The sequence below is a fragment of the Cinclus cinclus genome, chromosome 10 (assembly GCF_963662255.1).
Source record: "Cinclus cinclus chromosome 10, bCinCin1.1, whole genome shotgun sequence".
In the NCBI taxonomy this organism is placed as follows: domain Eukaryota; kingdom Metazoa; phylum Chordata; class Aves; order Passeriformes; family Cinclidae; genus Cinclus; species Cinclus cinclus.
This window is the reverse complement of record NC_085055.1, coordinates 1,924,444-1,951,261: the sequence shown is the minus strand read 5'-3', so window position 1 is coordinate 1,951,261 and position 26,818 is coordinate 1,924,444. Positions and strand designations below refer to the sequence as shown.

At 43.6% G+C, this 26,818-nt stretch overlaps 1 protein-coding gene across 1 annotated transcript; it reads right to left on the bottom strand.

Moving 5' to 3' along the window:
• Window positions 1-558: 558 nt before the first annotated feature.
• SMC4 (structural maintenance of chromosomes 4) lies at window positions 559-26,064 on the bottom strand. The gene is made up of 23 exons (XM_062499306.1): window positions 25,305-26,064; window positions 24,038-24,216; window positions 23,312-23,503; window positions 21,598-21,774; window positions 11,673-11,837; window positions 11,189-11,316; window positions 10,835-10,975; window positions 9,938-10,088; window positions 9,495-9,659; window positions 8,550-8,783; window positions 7,806-7,991; window positions 7,228-7,389; window positions 6,854-7,079; window positions 6,679-6,758; window positions 5,871-6,023; window positions 5,640-5,766; window positions 4,694-4,883; window positions 4,066-4,210; window positions 3,303-3,476; window positions 2,692-2,874; window positions 1,908-2,140; window positions 1,310-1,493; window positions 559-793 (listed from the first exon to the last, which is right to left on the bottom strand). The coding sequence occupies exons 1-23, from the start codon at window positions 25,459-25,461 to the stop codon at window positions 605-607; spliced, it is 3,921 nt and encodes a 1,306-aa protein (XP_062355290.1). The 5' UTR covers window positions 25,462-26,064; the 3' UTR covers window positions 559-604.
• Window positions 26,065-26,818: the final 754 nt, after the last annotated feature.

The window sequence follows — 26,818 nt, the reverse complement described above, 5'->3', positions numbered from 1 at the left end:
ATTGGAAACCTGGTGCAGCAATCCAGCATTCTTTCTAATTTCTACTCAAAAGCTGCACTGTTCAAGCTTTTCACTTGCTCTGTTTCCATATCCTTCCTTTTGTCTTTTGCATGGATTTCCTCTGAACTGAAGTTCTGGTCCAATTAAGGTGAGGAGAAGCACGATTTGTCTTGATCCAGAGCTGTGGACTTCAGCCTTTAACATCCTCCCGAATTCTGTGCTAAAGCTCGGGTGCATTGCTGAGCTTTCCCTCCTGGAATTCTGTGCCAAAAGCTCGGGTACCTTGCTGAGCTTCTCCTGCAGCTCTCAGCAGTTTTGCATTTTAGTAAATCACACTGATTCCTTTAATTGGTGTCTGTGTCTGGTGCTGCCCCTGCCCCTGGTGAACCTGATGCACTCTTTATTTTCATCAGTTTACACTTCCCCTTCCTCAATTTTTACACTACATTCAAAAAGTGGGGGGTTTTTTTTTGAGGCTGGGTTTATGTTAATATAATTTTTTTATAAAATTTATTCAGAATTTACAAAACAAAACAAAGTCTACAATATAAAATGAGATCAGAAAAAATAAACAGCAGCCAAGGGGCTGGAAGTTGTTTCCTCTCTATTTTTGGGCTACGCTGCACCCAGGGGGGCGAAGTTCCTCCAGTCCTTTCACAGCCAGGATTTTGGGGTTGGTGGCCACACTTTTGGTGGTGTTCTGGGTTTTATAAATCCCAATTAATCTGTCTGCAATCTCAAACATGTTGTTCCGCAGGGAGATGATGATGAACTGGGCGTTTTTTGTTTGTTCCTGAAACAGAAGAGATTTGTGTTAGTGCCTGGCATTCCCAAAATTCCCTCTGTCCTGGTGTGGCACACAAAGCCAAGTTTAAAACTGCAGCTGCAGGCAGGGAATTTCCAAGCGTTTCCCTAATCTGAAGTAGCTGCTCCTAAGCTCTGCCACCTGTTTCCAAAACTGCAGTTAATAATAACAACTCTGAATATTCAGTGTTTAATTACCTGAACTGGAGCCATGTGAGGGGTCTGCTTTGATTAAATGTGAGGGCAGAAGTTTTAAAAACATGAATTAATTAGAACTAATTAAGAGATAGATCAAAGACACTGATGGGGATGACATGGAAGTTTAAATCCACTGAGCCTCGAGTATCAGCTGAAGTTGTTTTCTGGCACCGGCTGATGCTTTTGGGAGGCGTCTGTGTGAAACTGCAGCACCCCACACCTTAAATCTGCCTCTCATTTGTGGCCACTTCACCCCTGCTGGGGGAGGAGGGAAGGTGGCAGGAAGCTGAGGCCTTGAGGAGCTTACATAGATGTAAAATGCCACGATGGAGACGTTCTTGAAGTCGAGGGCGGCGTCGATCTCGTCCATGAAATACAGAGGGGTGGGTTTGTAGTGGTGCAGGGCAAACACCAGGGCCAGGGAGCTCAGGGTCTTCTCTCCTCCTGACAGGTTGAAGATTTTCTTCCAGCTTTTCTTGGGGGGCCGGACGCTGGAACAGAGCAAGAGTTGGGTCTGTGAGGAATTGTGATCCTGGCTCTTCCTGCAGGAACTGCAGCACCTTCACCCTCCTGCACACTGCCTTTCCCAATTCATAATGGATTTATCCTGGGAGCATTTCTGACACAACACTGCCACCATTCCCTAGGCGGAATGAAGTGACCTGGCAATTAAGAAGTGCTGGGAAATGAGTTCAAAGCTTTCCAACTGCTTTAGTTCTTGATTTCTCTTTCTCTGGACAAAGAAATGAATCTTAAGAGTTAAAAGGTTGTGGTTTCTGTCACTGTTTGCCCCACACTGAGCCTGTCTTGGTTCACTGATGGCCAACAAACATTTACTTTAAAAACAGGCTGAAAAAAGGACTATGATGAATAAAAATTAATAGAACATAAAGAATTTTGAAAACCTGAACATGATTCCCTCTGAAAAGGGATCCAGACTGTCCACGAGCTCCAGCTCAGCATCCCCTCCCAGCGTGAGCATCTGGTAGTTCTCCTTCAGCTTGTTGGTGATGACATTAAACCCTGCCATGAATTCGTTCAGCCTCTGTTTCCTGAGCCCTTCAAAGGCCTCTCTGAATCTGTCCCTCTCGCTGGTGATGTTGTCCAGTTCTCCCACGTGCTGCAGGTACAGCTCTTCCTGCAGGGGAAACAAAGCCAAGGGCACTTAGAGCAGCTACCTCCTCAGTTTGAAGTTTAAACCTCTTTTCCCACCATTTAAACATTCCTTTTCCCCAGCTTTAACAGCCCTGAAACAAAACCCCCAAATTGTCTCTCTTTTCCCATCTCTGCTGCTGGGGGAAAACAAAAAAACCAAACCTGTGTCAAAATAAAAAATATTTTATCTGTCGAATGGTTCAGTATTACTGATGTGAGCAGGGAAAAAATCCCACTATTGTGTGTGTCTTGGCTGTGAAGACTTGATTCTATTAAACAAACATTCCCAGGAGAATCATGGAATTATTTAAGTAGGAAAAGCCTTCAAGATCACCCAGGAAGTCGTTGCCACCTGTATGTGGAAACTAAAAAAGCTCCTAAAAACAACTTTCACCCTGGCTAAGGACGAGCTGGTAACGACAGAACAAAACCCCAGGTTTCCAAAAGGAAGGAGGAGGAACAGGCCCCGTCTCCCTGCAATGGCCGGGGCAGGGCTGTTCCCCGCAGGGATTCCCGCAGCCCCGGAGCTTTCACCTTTTTCCTGTACTCGGCGATGGCTCCCAGGTTGGGGCGGAGCTGCTGGCGCTCCGCCTCCAGCAGCGCGATTTTCTTGCTGAGCGCATCGGGCTCCTGCAGCGCCTCCAGCTCCTCCTCGCTCAGCACCCGCAGCTCCTCGGGGGCCTCGCCCTCGATGGCGTGCAGGGATAATTTGGACATCTGCAATGCAAAATGCAGGGCGTGGAAAGCTTTAACGAGCACGTTGAGCTGGCTCTAAAATGAGTTTTTTTCTGGGATTGTACGGGGAAGCTTCTAATCTCTCCAAGACTGTTCCCACAGGTCCCTTTAAAACAGGATGTGACGAAGAGAATAAATAAGAAGAATAAATGCTATTATCGTGCTCCTGCACATAGAGCAATAAGCTGTGACCTGAAGAGGAGTTCTCTCCCAAATCCTCTGTTTTCTAAGGGGATGCTGATCCACAGAGAAGCTGTGGCTGCCCCTGGATCCCCGAAGTGCCCGAGGTCAGGACAGGGCTTGAAGCAGCCTGGGATAGTGGAAGGTGTCCCTGAGGGTGGATCTGGATGAGCTTTAAGGTCCCTCCCAACCCAAAACATTTAAATTTTAGGCACTAAACCATTTCCTACCTCTTTCTGCCAGTATTTAACCTTCCCCTGGTGGGTGGAGATGTGGCTGTCGATTTGTTCCATTTTCAGCTTGATGCTCAGAGCTTCACTCTGAAGGGCATGTTCAGCATCCTGAACAGTTTTCATCTCCTGGAGTAAATTCTTCTGCTCCTCCTGCACTGCTGGCAAAGCTTCCTGAACAGAAAAATGGCAATTGCCCCCAAAAAAGGGATTTAATCAATCACCAACAAAAATGTTCTCCCTTTTTTTGGGTGAAAAGTCTGTTTTCACTTAATTTACTCCTGGCTATTGATGGAAACAAATAAATATTCTTGGATTTATAACTGATCCCTGAATTCTGGAATGACTGAGAAAACGCTCCAGTTTGTATTTTTATTCCAGCTCTGGATTGAACGGGTCCTACATTCATTTTTAGCTAATTAGAGAAAGACATCAAACCTTACATTTATTTGAAAGCATTTCAGCCATCCTGGTTTTCCCTCTCTCTATGAAATCTAGATGACAAACCAAAATCCCACATAACTGGAAAAATTTTATGTTGAAGCAACTTTTAAACCCGGCAACTTCTTTGGGGAAGGCTGGTGTCAAAAGTTTTTTTCCTAAACTGGCTCAGGATAAATTTCCAGGTGAGTATAAAAAATAAAAGGACACCATTTGCCACAGCCTGGCTGCCCTGCAAGAGAATGGGGTATCAGTGGGATACAGGGAGGGCTGAACTCCTCTCCCTGATTTCCCTGGAGCCCAGGGTGCTCCCAGGACTCACCTCAGCCTGCCTGCACTCGTTCATCACCTCGGTGGCTTTGTCCTCCAGCACTGTCAGCTCCTCTGTCAGGTTTTTCATCTCCTTCTCATTTTCTTCCATCTCCTTCTCCGTGCGCTGCAGAGCCTCCTCGGATTTCTTCAGGTTCCTGCCCAGGGACAGGGATCTCTGTGCACCTCACTCGAGGCAAAGAGCACAGAAAAGAACCCAGGGGCACAACCTCACTGGCAGCAAGGAGCAAGTGTGGGTTCAGGCACAAACTCTCCCAGCTCCAGAGGGATCCAAGGAAAACAAAGTTGTCTTCCTCAGCAGGCAGACCTCACTAAGGGACTTCATTTCTTCTTTCAGAATTTGGGATCTCTATGGATTGGTGAGCTCCCATAAAAAACCAGATCCATTTTCTTTCCTGACAGATCTAATAAAATCAGTCCCTTCAGATTTGAGCAGCTCCAGCACATCCAGTCGAGTGCTATTTTGGATTTTATCCTGAACGCTGTGGTTTAGGCAGTATCAGAGAAACATTTCAGGCAAATACTAGAGAAATGCTGATGAAATGTGACTTTTAAACTATTTCAAACTACAAGACTTTGCCTTGCCTTTCCCTCCCCGAGCCCCACTTGGCACCGAGTACCTGTCTGCAGTCCTGGCTGCCACCTGGGCCTTGGTGATGGCTGAGGAACATTCATCCATCTCCTTGTCAATCTTATCAATTTTGTCCTGCTGAGCCTTCAGTTTCTGGTTGTTGGTGTCCATGATGAGCTGGTGCAGGCGTTTCACTTCCTCCTCCATCTTGCTGGCCTTCTCAGCCACACGCTGGTAATCTGTGCAGGGAAAGGGGATTGAGGGCCCTGGGGAAGCCCTGGGGCTGCTCATGGGATCACATCACAATGGAAGAAGGCAGCAGGTGATGGAAGTGACTTCAGGTGGAAGCTCTGCTCTGTGACAAACATCAAAACCCACCCACTTCTTTCTGCCACTCTCTACCAAAGCTCTCCTGCCATAAAAACCACTCAACGTGGTTTTAATGTACACAGAGTACTTAAATACACGAGGTGCTGCATTAGAAGTCGCTCCAAGGTCATTGTTTGCATTTAATTCATGGGAAGTTGCTCAAAAGTTAAATTTAGAATTTTGGTTCCTGCCCCTGCTGAACAGCATCACTGCACAAAAGGGATCTGGGAATACAAAAGAAAGGGAAATCCTTTATAGACTTGTGGCAGAGCCTGCTTAGAGGCCTGGCAAAAAACCTTCACTTGACTTTTATATCATTACCTGCTCATTAATTCTTACCCCTAATTAAACAAAGTTTCCCTACAAATGCGTGATACAAGCACAAGAACCTAAGCAAGGAAACCAAACACTGAAATTCACGTGTACTTCAGCTTGACTGAAACATGAACTTGAGCAATTACAAAGAAAAGAGCTTTTACTCTCTGGTCTCTAGGAACACCTCAGAAAAACGAGGTGCCAAACCAAGGCAGGGAACTGAAGCACCAACCTAAAGCCATTCCTTCTTTTACTGTAAGAGATGACTGCAATTTTTATCTGTATTTTTATCCCCTCTCCACAAAATGCACCTTTTTTATAGCCATCAAGGACTTTTTCCAACTCCTTCTGTTTGGTTTTGTCTGGAGCAGCAGCAACGATGTTGGCTTCGAGTTCCTTGATTTGGTTTTTGAGATCAGTTTCTTGTTCAGAAAAACCCTGCAGAGAACACAGAACTGGGCTGGAATCTTGTCCTTGAAAACTCCAGGCCACCAGGCAGGCCAGTGTGGGGCTGGGGCTGGGAAGTGCTCAGGGATTCTCACCTGGATACTCGCTGTGTATTTCTCTGAGGTGTTCCTCATGTCCTGGATGTCCTGCTGCAGTTTCCTTATGGCCTCCTCAAGCTGGGATTTCTCCTCCTCACGCTGCACTGCTCTTTGGGAATCCCTCTGCAGCTGGGATTCCATTTTGCTGATCTACACAGAATGAGAGGATTATTTACTGGTGTCACCACGACAAAACCATGCCAGGGCTCATTCATCCCTGTGCTCAAGAGCTCTTAAAACACAGGAGAAAGTGCAGTAAAAACTTCAGCTTGGAGAGTCTGAGTGCTGGGATCACCAGCTCTGCCAGTGAGAAACAACTGGAACAGCTCCAGATTAAAACCTAAATGTAATTCAGAAGGAAAAGCAAATTGGATCCTGCTCTGCCAAAATGGTGTCCAAGCTATCAAAGGGAGCACTGTGAGACTGAGCTCAATAATGGGCTGGGCTGTGAACAAACACAGAATTCCAGAATCCCTGAGGCTGGAAAAGCTCTCCAGGATCACAGAGTCCAGCCTGTGCCTGGTCACCACCTTGTCCCCAGCCCAGAGCACTGAGTGCCATGTCCAGGAATTCCTTGGACACCTCCAGGGATGGGGACCCCAAACCTCCCTGGGCAGCCCCTGCCAGTGACAACCCTTTTATTGATCCCTGATGCACCTCTGAAGCATTATCACCTCTGCTAACATTGGGAATTTTGGCTTTGTAACCCCTTTGTAATTCTCTTCCATCCCCGATTGCTCCTGCTCATGTTGAACTGCCCAAAGGAAGGAATTCTGCTGGAATTCCATTTCCATCACGTATTCACCTCCTCTTCTGAGATATCCATCACGACTGAGGAGCCCATTCTGCCCTTCATGACTCTTCCTCCCCCACCAGTCATGGTTCCTGCAGAAAAAAGGGATGAGAAGAGGTCAGAGAACTCCTTGGCCTTCAATATCACCCACAGAGTGCTTCCAATGGAACTCTTGGGGCTGCAGTACCTGACACCTCGATGATTTGTCCTTGCAGGGTTACCACCCTCCACCTTTTCTCCTTTTGGAATGCTATTCTGGTGGCTTCTTCCAGGTTTTTGGCCACCAGAGTGTCCCTGAGAGCGAAGTAGAAGGCCAGGCGAACCTTGGGGTCCTCCACCTTCACCAGGTCAAAGAGCCGTGGGGAGTTCTCAGGAGTTGGGATTTTCTGCATTTTCTTTTCCCACACAGCCATCTACATCCACAAAGGAAATCAAGGAATCAATCTCTGGATAAATGCTGAGGTCATTCTGTTATTCTATGGGATGTTAAGGCTTTAAAACAAATGTAATTAGACTGCAATTAACAGTAAAATGGTTTGTTTTCCCAAGGGTGGGACTTACCTTGTCCAGGGCTATAAAGGTGGCAACTCCAATCCCTCCAGCCTTCAGGAAGTTCACACAGGCCTGGGCAGTGTCAATGGTGTCCACAACAATGTGATCCAGGGCTCCACACGACGAGGAGATGGCCACGTCGTACTTGTCATCGATGGCCCCCAGGTCTCCCTGAGGATGGAGGGACGAGGGGCAAACACTCATTAGTTGGGACCTGAGCTGCTCCTGGAGCTCTGTCCCAGGAAACCCATGAATGCACTTTTGAAAATCTGAATAAACTGATTTTTCTGAAGCAGAGATAATTCACCCTGGACATAAAGCTGCAGAATAAAAAAACAGCACTTCTACAATTACACTGACGTGCAACAAGAATGAAAAACTCAGCTCTGAATTTTCAGAACTTTAAACCGAATGTTGCTTGGAAAAAACTGAAAAATGTTTGATTTTTCAGCAAGTTCACAGGATTTACAGCTCTCTTCTCCAAATTCCTGATGCCAGGGAACTGAGGCATCCCACACTTCATCACAGGAACACCACTCAGCTCCTCTGAAGTTCAACACAAACTGTAAGAGCCTTCTAAAACTTACCAGCCTCCCATAGAGCCCAGGAATATTCCCACATTTCTTCTGCTGGAGCAGAGCCTCGAGCACTTTTCCTCGGCTGCGACTTTGTGCCAAAGAACTTTTGGCTTCTTCTACTTTTCGGCGCAGGTTTCGCACGAGATCCTTGGTCCCAGATTCTTCCTTTTCCAGCTTCTCCAGAGCTTTCTCTTTCTGGGGGTCCAAGGACATTGGCTCAGCCTCCCAAAGTCTACTGGATTCAGGGAGTCTTCAATGCATGGTTTTATTATTTAGGGAACGATTGAGGAGCAAGAAATGAAATTCAAAGAATGGTTTGCGTTGGGAGGGACATTAAAGCTCGCCCAGTGCCACCCCTGCCATGGCAGGGACACCTCCCACTGTCCAAGCTGCTCCAAGCCCCATCCAGGCTGGCACTTCCAGGGATCCAGGGACAGCCACAGCTGCTCTGGGCCGTGCCAGGGCCTCAGTCCCCTGAAGAAGGCTCAGGAATGCAGCCACATCTCAGTGTGAAATTAAATCTATCCCCTTGCAGGGATACGTAAGATTTAATTTAAATCAACACTGGCTTACCAAAGTAAGTTTGAAATCCAGTATTTGCTCCTCCAGCAAAGGGAGTATTAGAGAGCAGCTTTTCAATGTTGTTTTAGAGGAGGTGGCTCACTGTTTATTTTCACCACAATTAGTGCCACAGAGAAGAGCGGGCTTTGCTGTGTGTGTGACCCCCAGTGAAATGGGAAAGCCAAGGCTCACCTCCCTGAGCTGCTGCTCAGCCTGGGGTAACTTCCCAGCGATGTCTCTGATGGAAGCTTTCCTTTCCTTCAGGGTGTTGGAGGTGCTCCCCAGGGCCTCCCGAGCCTGGCTGAGCCGAGCCACAGCAGAGTTGTACTTGCTCAGGTACAGCTCCAGCTCCGACTGCGCTATCTCCATGTTGGAGCGAGCCTCGGTCACCTCCTTGCTGAACTCCATCAGCTCCTTCTCCTTGCCCTGCACAAACAGGCAGGGACAGCTCAGCCCCTCAGCTGGGCAAGGGGAAACAGGGAATGGGATGGGCTTTTCCAGCCCTGGCAGCAGGAGACACTTCTGTTCTCAGGGACCAGCAGCATTTCTTCATTCATGAACGTTAATGGCTGCGGATTCAACCAGGCTTTTCCTAACTATACAGAACTTTGGGGAGTTATCACAGAGCATTTCCATAGAACCTTTGTGGGGTTTTCTCAAAGGTGGGAGGAGCCTTACACATGGAGCTGAATTACAGCTCAAATCCATGGAGAGTCCATTTTCACTGCAGGATAAATCTCCAGCCTCCAGGTACTGAACACCACCACCACCACCAATAACTAAATGTTAAACTAGTTTTCCATTAATTCACAGTGTGGGAAAGGCTGGGAACAAATCATTCCAGAATATATTTATTTAAGCAACACCATTGGCTGAAATGTTTTGGGGGCAGAAAATCAGAGTGTATTATTTACATTCAATCTATGAATGAGCTACTTGATGATGCTGGAGCATTGGAAAAGCAGCCAAAGGTTTAGCTGTGATTATTAATTTAAGATCAATTTCCCACCGAGGCTCCTCTGAGCTACCACAAGAAACACCGGAATGGTCAATAAATGACATTTTCCAAGCGCCTGGTGCTGGTTTCCTTTAGAAGGGAGAAGTTACAGCAGGTGGGTAATTCCTGCCTGTCCAAACCTCTTTTTCCTTCTGAATTCCCTTGGTCTCCTCCTGCAGGCTGACAAGGACCTGCCTGAGCTTGGCCTCCTCCTTGTCCTTGGCCTTGGCCAGCAGCTCCCTCTTGGCCGTGGCCTCCTCGATGGCTTTGGTGCTCGTGGAGGGGACGTTCCTCAGCTCCTCCACCTGCACCACAAAAGGACCTTGAGCCTCCTCTCCCACTGGGATGGGAATTCCTGAATCCCTCCTGGATCCAGAGGCGTCCCAGCAGCTCCCAGTGACCCAGTGGACAACAGAGACCCGTGAATTAACTCCCTTAACAAACCCCCGGGCTCATTTAATGACTTAAAAGATCTGATTGAAACAATTCAAACCCCATTTTTCCACCTTTTTTGTGCCCTTCCCATTTTCTCCCACAATGAACTGCACTTTTCCAAGCCAATCCAGCTGATCCATCCCCCTACCTTCTCCTTGTCCTTTTGAAGTTGCTTCTCCAGTTTTTTAGCCTTGCTCTTGGCATGTTTGAGATTCTCCCTCACTTTCACATCCTGCAAATCCAACTGAGTGAATTTTTCTTTATTTTCCTCTATGAACTTTGTGATTTTATTGAATTTCCTGAACAAAAAAAAAAAAAAAAAAAAAAAATTTATTTCATACAGTATAAAAATAAGGCTTATTCAGCATGGTTTAGTAAGTCAACATGAAGAATTTCAACTAATATTACCCAGGTTTTGTGATTAACAACATCCAATATTCACTATATTCCCAGCATTTTCCCTGGGAAAAGGATGCTCCATCAGAAGAAGATCAACGACCCAAGCAATAATTAACATATTTTCAGAAATTTTCATTTTTTCCTTGAGAGAACTGGTAATTCTCATCTCTCCCCAGTAACTCCTGAGCTTGAGCAGGTCAATATTGCAGCTGGATTAGGGATCAGCAGCCAGGCAAAGCAATTTTAAGAAACCAAATTTTTTGCATAAATGATTCGTGAGGAAACCAGGGAAAGATTCCCAAATCCATGTCCCTGAGCATTAGAGTTGTAAATCTAAAAAGTACTTACTATTACTAATTCTTTTTTTTCTTTTTTTGTACAGTCAATATAAAGAAATACTTAAAATCCATTACAAAGATCAGACATTTTCTTATTGTAATAGTGACTCTTACCCAGAAGCAAATCAAACCAATGTGAATTTGCTTTATTTTTGTGCATTTAATTTATTTTTTGTGCCTTTATTTAAATGCTTCTTTGTGTATTTAGATGTACCAGAAGTGACTCTGCTGATCAGATAATTAAATTTTTTGGTGGGAAACATGTAAAACACATGGTATTACACATCCCTACAGTGTGTAATACTCACTTCTCAAGTTCTTTCAAAGCTTTATTCTTGGTTTTTGTTTCCTGTGCAAGTTTACTGCTTTTCTCATTAACACTTTTAGTTTCTTCATTAATTTTCTCCTTCTGCATTTCCAGGTCATTTATTCGTTTCTTGAGGTCATGGCTAGGAAAATAAAACAACAATAAATCCTCACTTTTCTGTATCTCCACAATGGATCTCTAGTTCCAATTCTCAGTGTAACATCAGGATTATGTAAAGCATCAAAAAACAAGAATAATTTGGAGTTAGAATGGAAAACGTCTCTAATTAGAGATCCTGAAGTGAAGTTTAACAGCAGCCCCACCACATCAGAGCCAAGCCCTGAGAATTACTTACATGTAATATTGACAGATCTGATTCTTCTCCTTAAATATTTGGTTTTCCAAGCAAAGGAACTCGATGGCTTTATTCTTGTCCTCTTCCAAGGCATCTTTTTCTTTCTCCACCATTTTAACTCGATTTAACTGGAGAAAACAGAGGGGCAGAGCTGAGGCAGGGCCAGCAGTACAGGAGGAAAGCACAAGGAGAGAAACCTTTGTAGGACACGAATCCTCTGGAAAAACGCTATCAGGAGTCACCTCTGCAAAGCAATTTCATGGTGATTTCCTTCATCTCAACCTTCGAAGTGACCATTTCTAATTTAATTCCTACAACTCCACGGGTCGCTTGCCTTTCAAACAAGCCCGCCACTGGATTTACGACGGGCACATGGAGGAAAACCAACTTTGATTTTCTTTAGAGCTTTTTTTATCCCTTCTGGCACCCCAATAAAAACTGCAGAAGCAGGCTGGGCAGCAGTCAGTGTGGGGCTGGAGCTCACCTTGTCCCCCCTGTGCTCGTTGAGCAGCTCCACTCTGCGGCACAGGGTGTGGATGGGCTCCTTGAGCCGCGCGGATCCGATCAAATCCTCCAGATATTCCAACATCCCCTCGTCGTGCTCCGTCTGCCCCTTGGGCTTCATCATGGCAATCTGCTCCACCTCCCCCTTGGGAAACAAAAATTGGGTCGTTTTCTTCTTTTTTTTTTTTTGGGATAGGGAAAGTATTCTGAAAAAAATCTATGGAATGAGTATGAGATGGTGTAAAAAAGAAGAATAAAATAAGGCAGGAATTAAAATTATTCAGATTGGAATATCACAGAATCATTAAGGTAGGAAAAGATCTTCAAGATCAAGTCCAACCTTCGTGTTTATTTGGGAAAATAAAATTCAGAATGAAGAGAATTTCCTCTCCCAGGTGATGTGGAGCCACCCTTGAGGTCTGGCTGTTCCTTCATTCTCTAAAGGCTCAAAATGTGTTTCCCCAACCTAAAAAAAAGAAGAAGAGAACAACGCAGGCCCTTGGCAGGAAAGCTGAATCAGGACCAAAGCCCACGGAGGGTCTCTTCAGAAACAAAGTCCATAAAATCCTGGCTGATGGATGAACTGGAATTGTAATTCATTTAATTGAGGCTTCCTTGGTGGAAAAAGAAAAGGATCCTTTAGGTATATGAGGGTTCCTCTCTGTGATTTCCCTCCGTGTACCACATGAAGTGATTTAGGTGGTATTAAAAACAATTTTAATTTTCAAAACTAAGATTTAGAAAGGATTAAACAGAACCAGTGACAAGGACAGTTTGTCTGACAAAACACCCCAACCCAACTCTTATTTCTTGCACATCTCAAAAACCAAACCAGTTTGGGAGTACTCCTCAACGATTCTGGGATTGTCACAAGTCTTTCTCCTCCTCACATGAAAGCATTTCCTCTGTTTACATGCACGGGAAAACAATGACAGGAAAGATTTAACTCTGTGCTGATCAGGACTGAGAGCTTTCTGCACCGACTTTCCAGCCCTCGGCTTCAGTGCTGGAAATCACAAACCCCCCTTGGGTTTACCAGGGAAAAATGGACATTATGGACAAGGAATGAACCCAATTTTTATTATTTGGTTAAAGAGAATTAACCACCTCTAAGAAAGATGATGATGAAGCTGTGGGGTTTTTCTGTAGCTCACTAATGTGAGTTCTTGAATTATTTTCTTACTGAGAGTAAGTGTATTTATAATTACTGATCAAGTATTTTTTAATATTTATACTATTTATTAAGCTAATATATAAAGAAATCTGTTGAGTTCAGCCCATATTTAAGAAATAAAACTGCTTCCAGAAAAAAAACCTGAAATAAATGTTTCCAGAAAAGAAATTCAAGGTTTTCTTTAACTGATAGAGTGAAAAGGTTGTACCTGCTCTTCTTGATGATTAACAGAGCTAAGAGATTCTACAGCTGCTGAAACTCAATTTCAGTATTTCCTAATTAATTACCAGAGCTCATTATTACTTAGTCCACTATGTGAATAATGAGTTCAAAAGCCCCAAAGCTCCTTGCTGTTTATGAATGTTGGACTGCCCCGAGGCTGTGAAAGTGAAAGCAAGGCAGGGCAGGCAGACATTTGTTGAGCAAGGGGGGGAGGGAGCTCTGGCACCCCCAGCTCTGCCAAGGCTGCCACCAGAACCCCTGGAATTCTGGAATTCCTTCCCTCAGATGTCTCCCTGTGCCTCAGGGATTGGGGACAGGGAGCAATGTAGAAAATAAAAAGGAAACGCAGGCTCTGCTCAGACAAACAAAATGGATGTCAACACCCAGGCATGGCAAAGCCAACAAGGAGCCAAACGTTCACGCAAGGGGAGGAAGAAATTCCTGGGAAAAAGCAGCCTTGGACCTGTCCTGGAGAAGCTCCAGGGTGACTGAAGTGTGACCTTGCAGTGCCTGAAGGAGCTGCAGGAAACGTGGAGAGACTGTTCACAAGGGCTGGAGTGACAGCACACAGGGAATGGCTTTGAACTGCAGGATGGTGGACTCAGATGGGATCTTGGGAGGGAACTCCTGGCTGGGAGGGGGCCCAGAGCAGCTGTGGCTGCCCCTGGATCCCTGGCAGTGCCCAAGGCCAGGCTGGACATTGGCATGGGAGCACCTGGGACAGTGAAGGGGTCCCCACCATGGCCCGGGTGGGGCTGGGAGGGATTTGAGGTCCCTTCCATCCCAAATCATTCTGGGATTCCACATTTCCATAGCCCCAAGCCCTCGGGGAAGGTTCCACACTCAGTGCAAGAGTCTAAATGGAATTGCAAACCCAGTTCCTCCCACATCCACGTGGATGCACTGGGCTGCAGAGCCAGAGCTGCAAGTGGTAACTCCAGCTCTGCACCATGCCCCCATCCCAGCAGCAGCTCCCACAGAATTCCTCAGGGATTTTACCAGGGAACAAGCACTGGGAATCCTACACCACCACCTCCTCTGGGGAAACATCTCCAGCAATCAGCTGAGCCCTGGGGCAGAGCAGGACAAACCTGGATGTGAAATTAGGGAAGAGCCCTTCTCAGCTGGAAGGGGCTCCTCGGGAGAGAAGCATGAGGAATCAGTTCCTGCAGGCTGGAACCTCTGGTTCTTGGCACACCTGAACAATTCACAGCTGTGACGTTTAAGACACCGCCTCAATTTAAGAGGTTTTTTCCTATTGTACCTAAGTAAAGAGGAAAATGTTTAAAAGCAGTTTCAGGACTGGCAAACAGCAGCAGCTTATTCCAGCACTGGTTTAGAATTCTGGATTTGCCCACAAGCACTGTTTTCTCTGAAAGCAGGAAAACAGCTGATCTCTCACACAGCTCAAACCTGAGTTTATCCACTGTCTTCTGGCACGGATGGACTGGAATTTCAAACAAGGTTATCTGACTGCCTGGTAGAGGGAAGGTTTGACCAACTCATGAGGCTTTCCCTGCATTTGTGATCTAGAAACAAAATCCTCCAGAGGAAAATCCCATGTGCTGCTCTGTGCTCCAGAGCCCCCTCTCTCCCTTTGGGACTGTGGGTGGCACAAAGTGCTGATCCCAGCAGGGACAGGATCCAACCCCAGTGCTGTAACTGGGACTGAGGGGCACTGGGATGGTGCTGAACAGGAACGAGGCACTTTGGAGAGCCAGCCACCACCTTCCACCCTAAAATCCTGCTGTGGGACACACAAGCATGGCAAGAAGCCCCTGGCATGGAAAAATGACTGAGAACTCTTCAGGAAGAACAAACAACACTTAAGGGACGATTTTCACTATCCCAGGGGCTCCTGGACACTTCCAGGGACAGCCCCAGCTTCTCTGGGAATTCCATCCCACTCTCCCCTCCACCCCTGCCCTGGGGCAGGACGAGTTGTTGCTGGAGAGCCCAGGAAAAACGATTGCTTTTATCAATTATTGCCTCCTCTTTGCATCCCTGAATATTTGGGATAAAGCTCCTTGAACACTCTGAGTTGTCACTGCAGCATTTGTCAATGGCCCACAAAATAATTATGGAACCAAGGAGGTAAAACCAGGTTCCCAGGATTTTGTGTTCTGAATTTCTGCTGGCTTAAGCTGAGCTTTAAAAAGCTGAGAATCTGGGGAAAACTCAGAATGCAGGAGCTGGGAATGCACCGTGCTCCAGGCAGGAACTCAGGGAAGTTTAGGTGGTTTTTGAGGGGAACTTTGTGGTGCAGTTGTGGTGAGTTAGGTTTGGGGTTTTTTTTTATTTTTTAGGGAAGCTTTCCATCACTATTCAGAGCTAGAGAAATGTGAAAGTCACAGCTGTGCTCAGGAGAAATGCCTTTAGAGAAAATAGTGCCTGAAAAATGCAACATTATGGATCAGGAAAACCCTCCCTGACTGAGGACAGGTGAAAATACCAAAATTTGTTTCAAAATACCATTAAACCACCAGAAAAATCTCATGTATGACAACTGTGACTATGACATTTGGTATTTTTAAGCATATTTATTATTTTTAAGACAACTTTTAAAAATTCAGAACAGTATTTTAGTTCCATTGTAGCAGCAGCACATTTTTATATTAGAAAAGCTTTAAAGGGTATTTAAACCCCCATTAAAAAAAAAAGTTTTCTTATTGAGAGCCAAATCTTTGAGTCCCAGCAAACTTTACTGTAATCCAACCATAACACCTGCTCCAACAAAATTCCAATTATCCTGTAATTTAATAATTAATAACAATACCTTGATATTGTAGCTTTGCAATATGTACAATTTGCTTTCTAAATCAAGTGATTGCATTAATTAGTTTGCAATTTTATGGTGTCACATAAGTGAAACAGAATTAATATCTGGATGCAATGATCAGGACATAGTTGAATTTATCAAACACCACAAGATTAAGGGATATTTGTGATGGAACAGTATTATAAATGCATGGGTAATTAAAATTTAATATAAGCAGTGCTTACATTTGTAAAAACCAACCTATGTGTAAAAAACTCATCTTCATTCAAATTACACCCCAATTTCAATTATTTTCTTATTTTTTTACCATGGAATTTGAGACAAAAGTGACCCACCACAGGGTAAACTCCTCTTAATAAAAAACAATATTTTTCTCTATTTTCCAATAAAACTCCAGCTATATTTTTCTCTATTTTCCAGAGCACAGCAATGTTTCAATTCTCTCAACCACTGAAGCAAATGGAAATGAAGAGATTTTGCAAGTGCTTCTCTAGGAGCTGAGAACTCCTGAGCATCACAGGGACACTGGATTTGCTCCAAGGAAAAAAATCACATTAAAACGTCTGGAATGTTTATTATAAAGGTGTTTGATTTTTTTTTTCCTAAGAGATTTTTCAAAGAGAAAATCCAAGACTAATTCCTGCTTTTCCTTTGGTTTTTACTAAAAAAAAAAAAAAAAAAAAAAAAAAAAAAAAAAAAAAAAAAAAAAAAAAAAAAAAATAGCCAAGGAAAAGTAACCTGGGTGTTGTGGTATTTTATTTTCTCATTACATTTTTATTTCCTGGCTGGTTTGTGCCATCAATTTCTTGCTAACAGGGCACCAAAAGTGCATTTTTCTCTGCAAAAAACCTTTAGGCAGAAAAATGAGACAAATGTCTCCTTTTCCCTGTCTGCAGCTTCCACTGATTTCACCCTCTCTCCCAGATTTAATATTTTAAATTTTTCATTTATGTGCTCACACCTGGGTTTTTTTTCCCCCCCACTTTAACACAATGGTAGCTCTCATTTTTAAGCAGGAGTACAGTAAAGAATGACAAAAATAAATCCTAAATTTCTGTTATCTTCAATTTTTTTATTCTATCCCCATCTCTCAAAGTTTTGCCCATGAATTCCAATTCTGCATCTGTGGATTTTGGAATATGGAGAGAGCCAATATTCCCATAAATTCATTTTTCTCCTGGTGTAACAGCTCTGGGAAGTTACAACAGATTGTTTGGGGATTTTTTTCCTGTAATTCCATGTTATTGTTGCTATTATTTAATGCTTGCAGTCCTGTCTCATTTTTACCACGTGGTGAATATACAGGAGGGCGGAAACAAAGCACCAAAAACTTTTCCTTTCCAGGAAAAGCCAGTGGGAAATAAAGTCAAATAAAAAATAAAATTATCAAAATCTACAATGCTACCTCTGACCAGAGATGAGGAAAACCTCAGCCTGAGCCTTTGCACAACATTTCAGTTGTTTGCACAAAACTACAATTGGGCATTCTGAAACAAGCTAAGTTTTAAGGGCATTCCTGTGTTTAATGTAAGAGCACAAAGTGAGTGCAAATCCAGAGTCACTCTGGAATTTAAATCAGGAATTGGAAACCCAGCCTGCAGTGTTTGATCTGTTATTGGTGTGTTCTGAAGAAATTATTCCATTATCACTCATTTTCTCCTCCCATTTTTCCATGTTTTCCTGCACAATTTCTTAGAGGAACATCCCTCTCTTCATCCCCAATGCTGGCAGCACAGATTTTTTTATAATTCCATTTATAATTCCATTTATAGCCTCAGCTCCAATGTCCCATCAGGACACACCTCAACGATTGGGAATTGCTGGTTTGTGTCAAAGGAGAAGAAAATCTCTCCCTGATTTCCTCCCCACTCCCCTGAAGTGACTCCCACACTGTTTCCACCCAGGAGCAGGTGAAAAACCTGACAGAATTTCCTCCCTGCCAACCTCAGGCCAAAACTGAGCTCCAATCACTTCCAAAACACACCAAATAAAATCCCTGCAGTTCTTTCCAGCAGAATATCTTCATTAAGTCTATCAAATATATTCAAGAGAAGCACCACTGTAATTAGGACAAAACTGACTTAAAGCAGCTCTAATCTGTTTGTAAGAGCCTGAAATGAATTAAGATCAATTTAGCAAAGTTTGGTGCCAGGAAGGCAGAACAAATTCTGCAATATTTCTGTCCAAAGGGGCTGCCTGGGGGGTACCTGGGCACCCCCACTTGGCCTTCCCACCCTTTCTGGGGACTCTGCTTCTCACCTTGCCCATCCCAGAGGTGGCCACAGATGCCAAGGACTCCCCCTGACATTGCTGCAGTGCTCCCATTTCTTTCACCATTCCTTACAGCACAGCAGGCAGGAGCAAGAGGCTGAGATTTTTTTTTGTTGTTAACCTTTCAGGATCACTGCAGAAAACAGCACAAATACTTACTCTGAGTTTGTCAGCCTGAGCAGAGCAGGGCTCCAAGCTTTCAGTGAAAGCTAAATTATTTTATTTGTTTTTCTTTACACCTCTCCAAGTTCCTGGAAGGTGTGGAAGACAGAAAAGCAGCAGCAAGGTGCCAGATTTTTTCCCCCAAACTCTATTTTTTTTTAAGTGACAAGATGCACATTTTCCTGTTGCAGTTTCAGGTTGTGGCAAGCTCACTCAAAACGCAACATCCTTGTGATAATTTAAAATCATTATTGCAATAATGCAAAATAATTCTCTGTTCCTGAAGTATTATTCATTTATTAAAATCATGCACTATGGAGTGTTGGAGTTTAGGACCCCACAAGTGACTAACTCCTCCTGATCTGTGCTGGCAACAGAAGAATTTTGAGACCAGATTTATTTCAATTTCAAAGCTCAGGCACAGAATTGGCAATTTTTCTAGAACTACTCAATTAGTCTCCCATTTTCTGTTTTCCCACAGGTGGTTTTTTTAATGGGATGTTAGTCACAGAAGTCAGCAGCAGTTTGATTTGAATATTTCCTCTATACCTAGATAAAAACTCAGCTTTCAAATTTTACCCTAAAAAGCACCAAAATCAGCAAAAAAAACCCACTGCAAAACAGGGGGTGAAAGAGGGAAAAGGAAGCAAAAACACTGAAGCAGTCTTCTAAAAAGCAAATATTTTCCATTGAGTAATAGCAATTATGTGAGCAAGATAAAAATCAAAGCTCTAAAGGTGTTGTTACTACATGTAGGACATGTTCTCCTACAACATTTTCTTTAGTACTGACAGCAAATGTTGTGTCACACACCCAAACCAGCATTTGATAATCCTTAATTAATGCTTTTCCCCAAAATCTGGGGCACAAATGAAATACTTTAATTATACCCTACTGATATAGTCAAAAAGCAGAGCTGTGTAATTTATTTTTCAATGAGAAATGCTCGGTTAAAGTTAGTTTAATTAAATTTTTAATTTTGCTGTGTAAAAGCCAAATAGACCTGTTACTTATACCTTCAATTTTCAGTAACTTGGAAAACATTAGGGGGGGAAAAATACAATCCTTGTGGTAACAATTTACAGCCTTAGATGGTTTTATTTCCTTCCAACTATAAATTTTAGGATTTGGGGGTTGAAGTTCTGCTGTCATTCTGTGGGAAGGATTGCTACATTTCCCAAGTGGAAATACTGAATTTTGGACAGTCAGCTCAGTGGATTTCACTTGAAAAAGGCAAAGAGAAAAAGCCCTGCCCTCAGTCAGAAAGACTAAAAAAAAAAAAGCAGAAAATGTCAGTGCAGTTTGAGACAAAGCCTGGAGGGATGAAATATAAAAATGATGGTGGGAAAACTCTGGTTTATGGTTAATATTTGTTCTATTTCCTTTTGTAGGGTAAAAAGGCTGAAATTCCAGTTTCTAGGAAAAAAAAGGGATGCTTCCCTCATTGAAACAATTTGTGAGAGAAGGAAACAAATCCCATTTGGGAGGAAAAAAATCATCAAAGAAATTAAGATATCAATTTTTTTTTCCAAGTATCCCCCTCCCCTGCTCCCAGTGCTCTCTAAAACTCTGAGCTTTGAGTAACTCTGCCCCAGCATTCCCACCCTGCTTCACCTTTCACTTTACATTTCTCCCTTCTGGAAATTTTAGCAAAATCAGATTCCAAAACTGTATTTAAAAAAAAAAAAAAAGTGTTTACTCCAATTTGTTTTCCTGGAGGTGTTTCTTGTTCCATCTTGAAGCAGAAAATACAGGAATAAAGTGTTGGAGGAAAGAATTAATTCCATGGAGACTTGCAAACAAGAGATATCCTCTTTTTGTGGGTGTAGCTGTAAAAAGGGACTGCACAGAAAGCCTGGAGGAAGTGAAGCAAGCACAGCCACCCAGCAACAAGTTTTTTTAAATATTTTGGGTTTTTTAGAGGGGAACTGGAAGCTCCTTTGACAAGAGGAGGCCTAAAATAAACTCTATTAAAACATTTCAAACCTTGGGAAACTCCCACTGAGCTCTGATTTCTAGGCCAGAGTAGATTTGGGACTTATTAGTAATTACAGGCAATGGCAGAAATAGTTATTTAATGGAATTAATATTAAAGACTTGTAGCTCAATTTACATTTTAACTGGCTGGCATGTAGCAAAGCTCTCACTTATTTAAAAACTAAAAAAGAAATTAATATTGTTCCCTTCAGCCTGACTTGAAAACAGCAAACAGATGCAAGCAAGCCTCAGAATCTGAATGCCAAACATGGCTATAAATGATATTTCAGTGACAAATTGTGATTATTTTTACAGTATGGGCTGTAAATTGTAACTGGTTATGAAACTGCTAATTCTGGAGCCGGTAAACAAATCTAAACAACAAACACAATTCAGGGGATTTTTCTTGCACTTGTTTTATGCACAGTTCATCCCCCCCATACTCATTTCTCAGTGAAACCACGTGTCTGTGAGAGCTGCAGACAGCAGTAGATTAAACAATTCAACAATTCCAATTGTAATTAATATTGATGGAGTTCAGATAAAAGCACCCCCAGCTGCTGAGTCTCTGCCACGCTGAAGCAGCACAAGAATATTGGGGTTGAAGGATTCTTTTACACACCAATATTTACGTGCTGCTAGGGCGGAACGAGCACAGCTCCTCCTGGAAAAGGGGAGACAGCAGGAAAACACAATTCCCTCCTGGAAAAGGGGAGACAGCAGGAAAACACAATTCCCTCCTGGAAAAGGGGAGACAGCAGGAAAACACAATTCCCTCCTGGAAAAGGGGAGACAGCAGGAAAACACAATTCCCTCCTGGAAAAGGGGAGACAGCAGGAAAACACAATTCCTGAAGTCACGGGCAGAATTCCCCCCCTGGAAAAAGAGACACCAGGATCCCCAACTCCTGCAGTCAGGGGAACAATTCCCTCCTGGAAAAAGGGACAGCAGGAAAACAGCTCCTTCCTGGAAAAAGGGACAACAGGAAAACACAACTCCTGCAGGCAAAAGAACAATTCCCTCCTGGAAACCGGGATAGCAGGATCCCCAGTTCCTGAAGTCAGGGGCAGAACTCCCTCCTGGAAAAAGGGACAGCAGGAAAACACAACTCCCTCCTGGAAAAAGGAACACCAGGATCCCCAACTGCTTCTGGGCCTTCAATTCCTACAGCAGCAAATAATGATTCGCACCTTGAGCAGAGCATGCAAACCATGATGTGCTGCTACAGCACTTCAAGGCCTCCAGGGAACATTGCAAACCTGCATTTTACAGTTTTAACTGGAAACACAACCTCCAAATGGGCTTTGTTCACACACCAACCTGCAAAATTAAGAACCTGTTATGATCCAGATCAATGCCATGGCTTCGGAGAAGCATGCCAACGTCTCTGAATGTCTTTTTCTTGCCATTGATGTAGTAGGTGGAGGAGTTGTCTCTGTAGGCAGTTCTGGAGACACAGAATTTGCTGTCAGGAATGACTTCGTAATCATCTCCTTCCTGCTTGGAGGAAATACAAAGCCAGAGAAACAATTACTGTAGCTGTGCATTTACCTCCTATTTCACAATTAAGCAGATAAGTTTCATCAGGAGATGTTTTTATCGTGGACTCTTTAAGATGGCTTAAAATTGCATCTCAGAAAAAAAAAAAAAAAAAAAAGAAAACCAAAAAACATTCTTTGAGAAGTGGACAAAACCACAGTGAGCTGTGCTCACCTGCTGCCTTCCCAACTCTGAGAGCAGCTGCAGCTCTGGAAATGCTGCATGGGCTCCCTGTGCCATGCCAGGCTGTGCTGCCCCAGCCTGCAGTGGCTCTGGGGAGCCCTGGGGACTGCAGAGCCCTGTGCACTCACAAACGGAAAGTGCACAAGAGAAACCAGGCAGACGTTAAAGATGGGACAGATGTGACATCAACGGCTTCAAACGCCAGCTCCCATTCACCTGCAGAGCAGCAGCTAAAATAAAGAACTTAAAACTCACCCAGATTAAACCCCTAGAGCTCTCAAATTGTTCCCTGGTTTTAAATCAAACTCAGCTTCTGGGTGTTAACACAAAGTGGAAAAAAAAAGTTAATAGATTACTTTTCAAATATAGTTATGATAAATACAAAAAAGAAAAAAAATATATATTTTCAAACAGTTCCTAAAAAAGGCTGTGAATGCTTCCACTTTATTCACACCATTTTTGGAATTTCAATGTACACTTCCCACTTTTTTGGTTGACCATGAATTTAAAAGTTTACACATGTGCATGAAGAAATGTTAATTAAGAGAAAAATTCTTTGTACCACAATTGCATTAAATCAACAAAAAACTGCTGAAGTTTTTATCAGTACACAAAGCAGCAAGCAAAATAAGTATTTTTTTAATTTGCCAACACTTTCTATTCCATTCAAACAAAATATCCGCTTCAATAAAATTTAGTGATAAAATGTGGAGTCCAGAATTTTTATTGAAAAATCTGTTATAAAATTACAGGCATGTTTACAGTACATGAAGTGTAAATAAGTTTCAGATTCACTAGATGTTTTTTCTAAATTTAGATAACCTAAAATAATTTCTAATTGCTTTGAAAAGTTTTGCTTAAATTTTATTTCTTAGTACCTGTTTGTATTCTACATTTCAGAATACCTAACGTGTCTAAAGAGACTTACAATTTTTTATTATTTCTGCAATTAACAGAATTTAAATTTATTCACTTGAGACAAACGAGATTACAAATTAAAACGAGTTCTTCTTAAAATGACAAATAAAAATTTCTAAATTGTTTTCAAACAGAAATCTACCACACATTAGTCCTGCAGCAAATAAAAGAATCCTTACTAAGACTTGAAGAGCTGCACTACCCAACAGAGGATTTTTCAAGTTAATTAACACTGATGGTTTAGATCCCAAAGGTAAACTAATCATGCTATGAAGTTTTCCCCAGCTCCAACGAAAACAAGCAAATGTTAAAAGCTTTTCAGCTCCTTAAAGGAAAAAGAAAAAAAAAAAAAAAAAAAAAACAAAAAACCACCCAAACCTGGAATCCCACCTACCTTGTCAGTGATCTTTTGGAAGTGAACTTCCACAGAACAGCTCTGGATGTCCTTGTGCTCGTCAGAATTATGGATCAGCACCGAGAGCTTTTTGGACCGGATTTTCTGGGCTCGGTAGCCGAACACAAAGAGCAGGGAATCGATGATGTTGGATTTGCCGCTGCCGTTGGGGCCGATAATACACGAGAAGCGCTGCACGGAGGGGAAAGGGATCCTCAGAGGGAAGCCAGTCCCGCCCGGCCCCACCGCGGCCCAAGGCACAGCTGCTGCTCCCGGCGCCGGTGCAGAGCTCGGCTCTGGCTGCCGGAGTGAAAGGTGAAGGGAAGCCCCACACCTGAGCTCAGCTCTCCCAGCTGCACCGGCCAGCCCAAAGCCCCGCGCTTCACAAGCAAAGCTTCACGCTCAGCCACCTAAGCCTCTTGTGGGCACTAAAAAATATTCTCTTTCTTCAAACGCAGCCCTAAAAGTTCTGCAGCAAACGAAATCAAGAGAAAAGAGAGTTTTTCTAGGCTGTGCTGACAAATTCAAATTGCACAGCGTTGGAAAGTGGCTCTTAACTGTTTTCTCTACTTAATTTAGAATATTACTATCAAAATACTTCTAAACCTTAAATATGTTTTCAGTTATTTCGAGGTCAGCTTAGATGAAAATGCAGGAAGGAATAACACCACCCAGTGAAGTCTTCTTACCTTCAGTTCTAAACTACTTCAGGAAAAAGAAAGATACCTTGTGGAAAGGTCCCAGAGTTTGCTCCCCTGCATAGGATTTGAAGTTCTGGTTTACAATGTGAGTGATCATGAGCCGAGGAGCACCAGGTTCACTGGTCATTGCTGGAGGTGGGGGAGGAGGGATGCTACCCAGAATCTCTTCTAAACTTCGATTATCCACCACCTCATCTGAGGCTGCTAAAAGCCATCCAAATAAAACAGAAAGATTAAAAAAAAAAAAAACAAACAAAAAACAACTGTAAGCTCTCAATGATTTGACACCTTTTAAAATGTTGAACCAAAAAAGCAAACATCACTTCTGTCTGAAACCTAAGTACTTTTTGGCCTGCAATTATTAATATGAGCTGAGTGGAATTAAAATTCTTCTTTCCACAAACAAAATGTTTTTTAAGAGCTACTTAAGATGTCCCATCACTGGGTTTGTTCTTTCATTATGCAATTTTTATTCCAACACACTTGAACAGGCCCCCTGCAATTCCAACAGCTCCAACCATCACAATAAATCTGCAAATCTGAAGCAGGCAAAGCCTTCCCAATGAATAAGTGCAAAGCCACATTTCAGAGTCACTGTGCAAGATTTGGGGATCTCTGCACGAGGCTCTGAAAGCTGCAGTGACAGCAGGGCTGCTCTGCAAAGACAGGAAGTTTGGTACAAAAACAAACTGCCCCCCTGGATATCTGCAGAGCAGCTTTTCCCCAGGCACCAGCAACTCCTCCTTCCAACAGGCAGCAGGTTTTACCACCAATTTCAATGTATTGGTCAAATTCCTGCCTGCAACAACTGCACATGTGGCTCCCTAAAAAAGTTAGCCAGCTGCTGGTTTTGCAGGTTTTTTTTTTCCTGCAAAAGCTCAATTGGGGGAACTCGAGAGAATACATTGTTTCATGAGAAAGAAAGTAAAATCATTTAAAGAGTCAAGCAAATAAACTTGACATTTATTCCATTCCAAGAAATCCCATACCATTGGCTGCCTGTAAATTTGAAAAATCCTGCTGTTGTGCCACAATCTTGAGCACAATGTCCCAGATCAGAGCTCTGAAATAGGCTTTATTAGGAGAGAGTCTACAAACTGCTTTTGCACTTGTACTGGGCCAAACCCTTTAACTCTTTGCAAGCTCTTTTGACCAGCTGAAAAGCAGTTTTTAATTGCCAGGGGTTCCAGAGTTGCCTTGTAAAAGAGCAAATCCCATCTGGAAGAGTTGGGAAATTCAAGTTTGCTGCTAAGGAGGCTCCATCAGCACCAGGCCAGGCAGCCCAGACCTACCTTGGGGAGGTTCTTGGTCAGGCTCCCTGGTGCCTTCCTTTCCCTCTTCCACGTCCATGGAGGACTCCTCCAAGGGCTCCCTGCCCTTCCCACGGGCTGCAGTGGAGGTTTTGGTGCTCTTGCCTGGCACAGTCCCTGTTGGCTGCTCCCCTTCCATTCCAAGCAATCAAACAACTGAAGGGCTCTATCTCCTTTGCTAACACAAACAAGAGAACCCCGTGATCCCAGCGCCGAGCTACAACCCCGCAAGGAATTCACCTACACCTCTGCCCAGATGCTCCACTCATTTACAAACATAACACTGGAGGAAGTTAGAAGACAAAAAAAAAAAAATTCAAACGCGAAACAAAATATCGAGGTCAGCTTCATAACGATATATTTTAAGATACATCACCCCCAAAAGGAGAGGCTGAGCCTGATCAGTATTGGATTAGGATCTACTTGCGGCCAGCTCGTGGGGACGCGTTCAGGGCAGTGACTTTGTCCCCTGAAAGCCACCGCGCCGCTGGGGGCAAAAAAGAGTTAAAGGCACATTGAACAACAAGCCCAAGAGCCACACGTCTCTACTCTCCTGGAAGAACTCGTTATATTTCAGACCTGACACTCGTTTTACTTTCCATAATCCGAGCTAAGTATTTGCACGGATATAGACAGATCGATAAACAGACAAGAGAAACAAAAGCCCTGCGTGATTATAGCAAAGACCTGCACTTAAGTAATTTTAAATCGACACTCTCTGCTCACAAAATACAAACACAACCCCTCCTGCCAGCATTCAGCATTTCAGAGATAAAAAACAGAAATACCTTCATCGAGCTGGGATGTTAAAGCGATCTGAGCAAGGACGAGCATTACAAAAGCCATCAGCTGGCACTTGGGCACAGCTCCCCAAACGGGTGAAGCACCCGGTGAGAAGAAAAGACGACTGAGGAGCAAAACTCTCCCCAAAGAGTTGAAATCGCAGCAAGTGGCCAAGGGAGCTCGCAGAAAAACAGACATGAGAAAGTTTACTTCTCACAAGATAAAAAACTGACGTGGTTAGAAAGTCATCTTACAATTGGTGCCAATCATTTGACGTTTTCAGACCTACCCCCAGCCCACACTCTCATGAGAGTCCTTCATTTGGGACAATGGGGGAGGGGGAAATGACACACACAACTCATTTTCAGGCAATTTCAGTCTATGCCCCCGCTCGCAACTGCTCCGCAATGCCTGTCGCGGACAATTACAGCCTCTCAAAGCACATTTATTTCTTTTTTTTCCCCCCCAAACTGCTCCACTCGAACCGAGTTGTGCAATATAGACCTATTTACCTTCCCAACCCTTCCCCCCCTCGGATACTTCAGCAGAATGAACAAGCCGAACTACTTGACCTCAGCTTTTAAATCGCGATAAATCAGCTGCCACATAGTCTCTAGCAAATTTAACAAATTCGTGCCCAGCCCCTCCCCCGAACCAGCTCGAAGGTGTTTGGCAAAAGCATCTCTCCTGCCAAGCGCCGTTTTCCTTACGGG

Coding starts and splice junctions, on each gene's coding strand:
- SMC4 (XM_062499306.1), bottom strand. CDS start 25,461: ATGGAAGGGGAGCAGCCAACAGGGACTGTGCCAGGCAAGAGCACCAAA. Junction 4,211..4,693: donor GCAGCCAGGACTGCAGACAG/GTACTCGGTGCC, acceptor GTCCCTGGGCAG/GAACCTGAAGAAATCCGAGG. Junction 1,494..1,907: donor TCAGAGGGAATCATGTTCAG/GTTTTCAAAATT, acceptor GCTCTGTTCCAG/CGTCCGGCCCCCCAAGAAAA.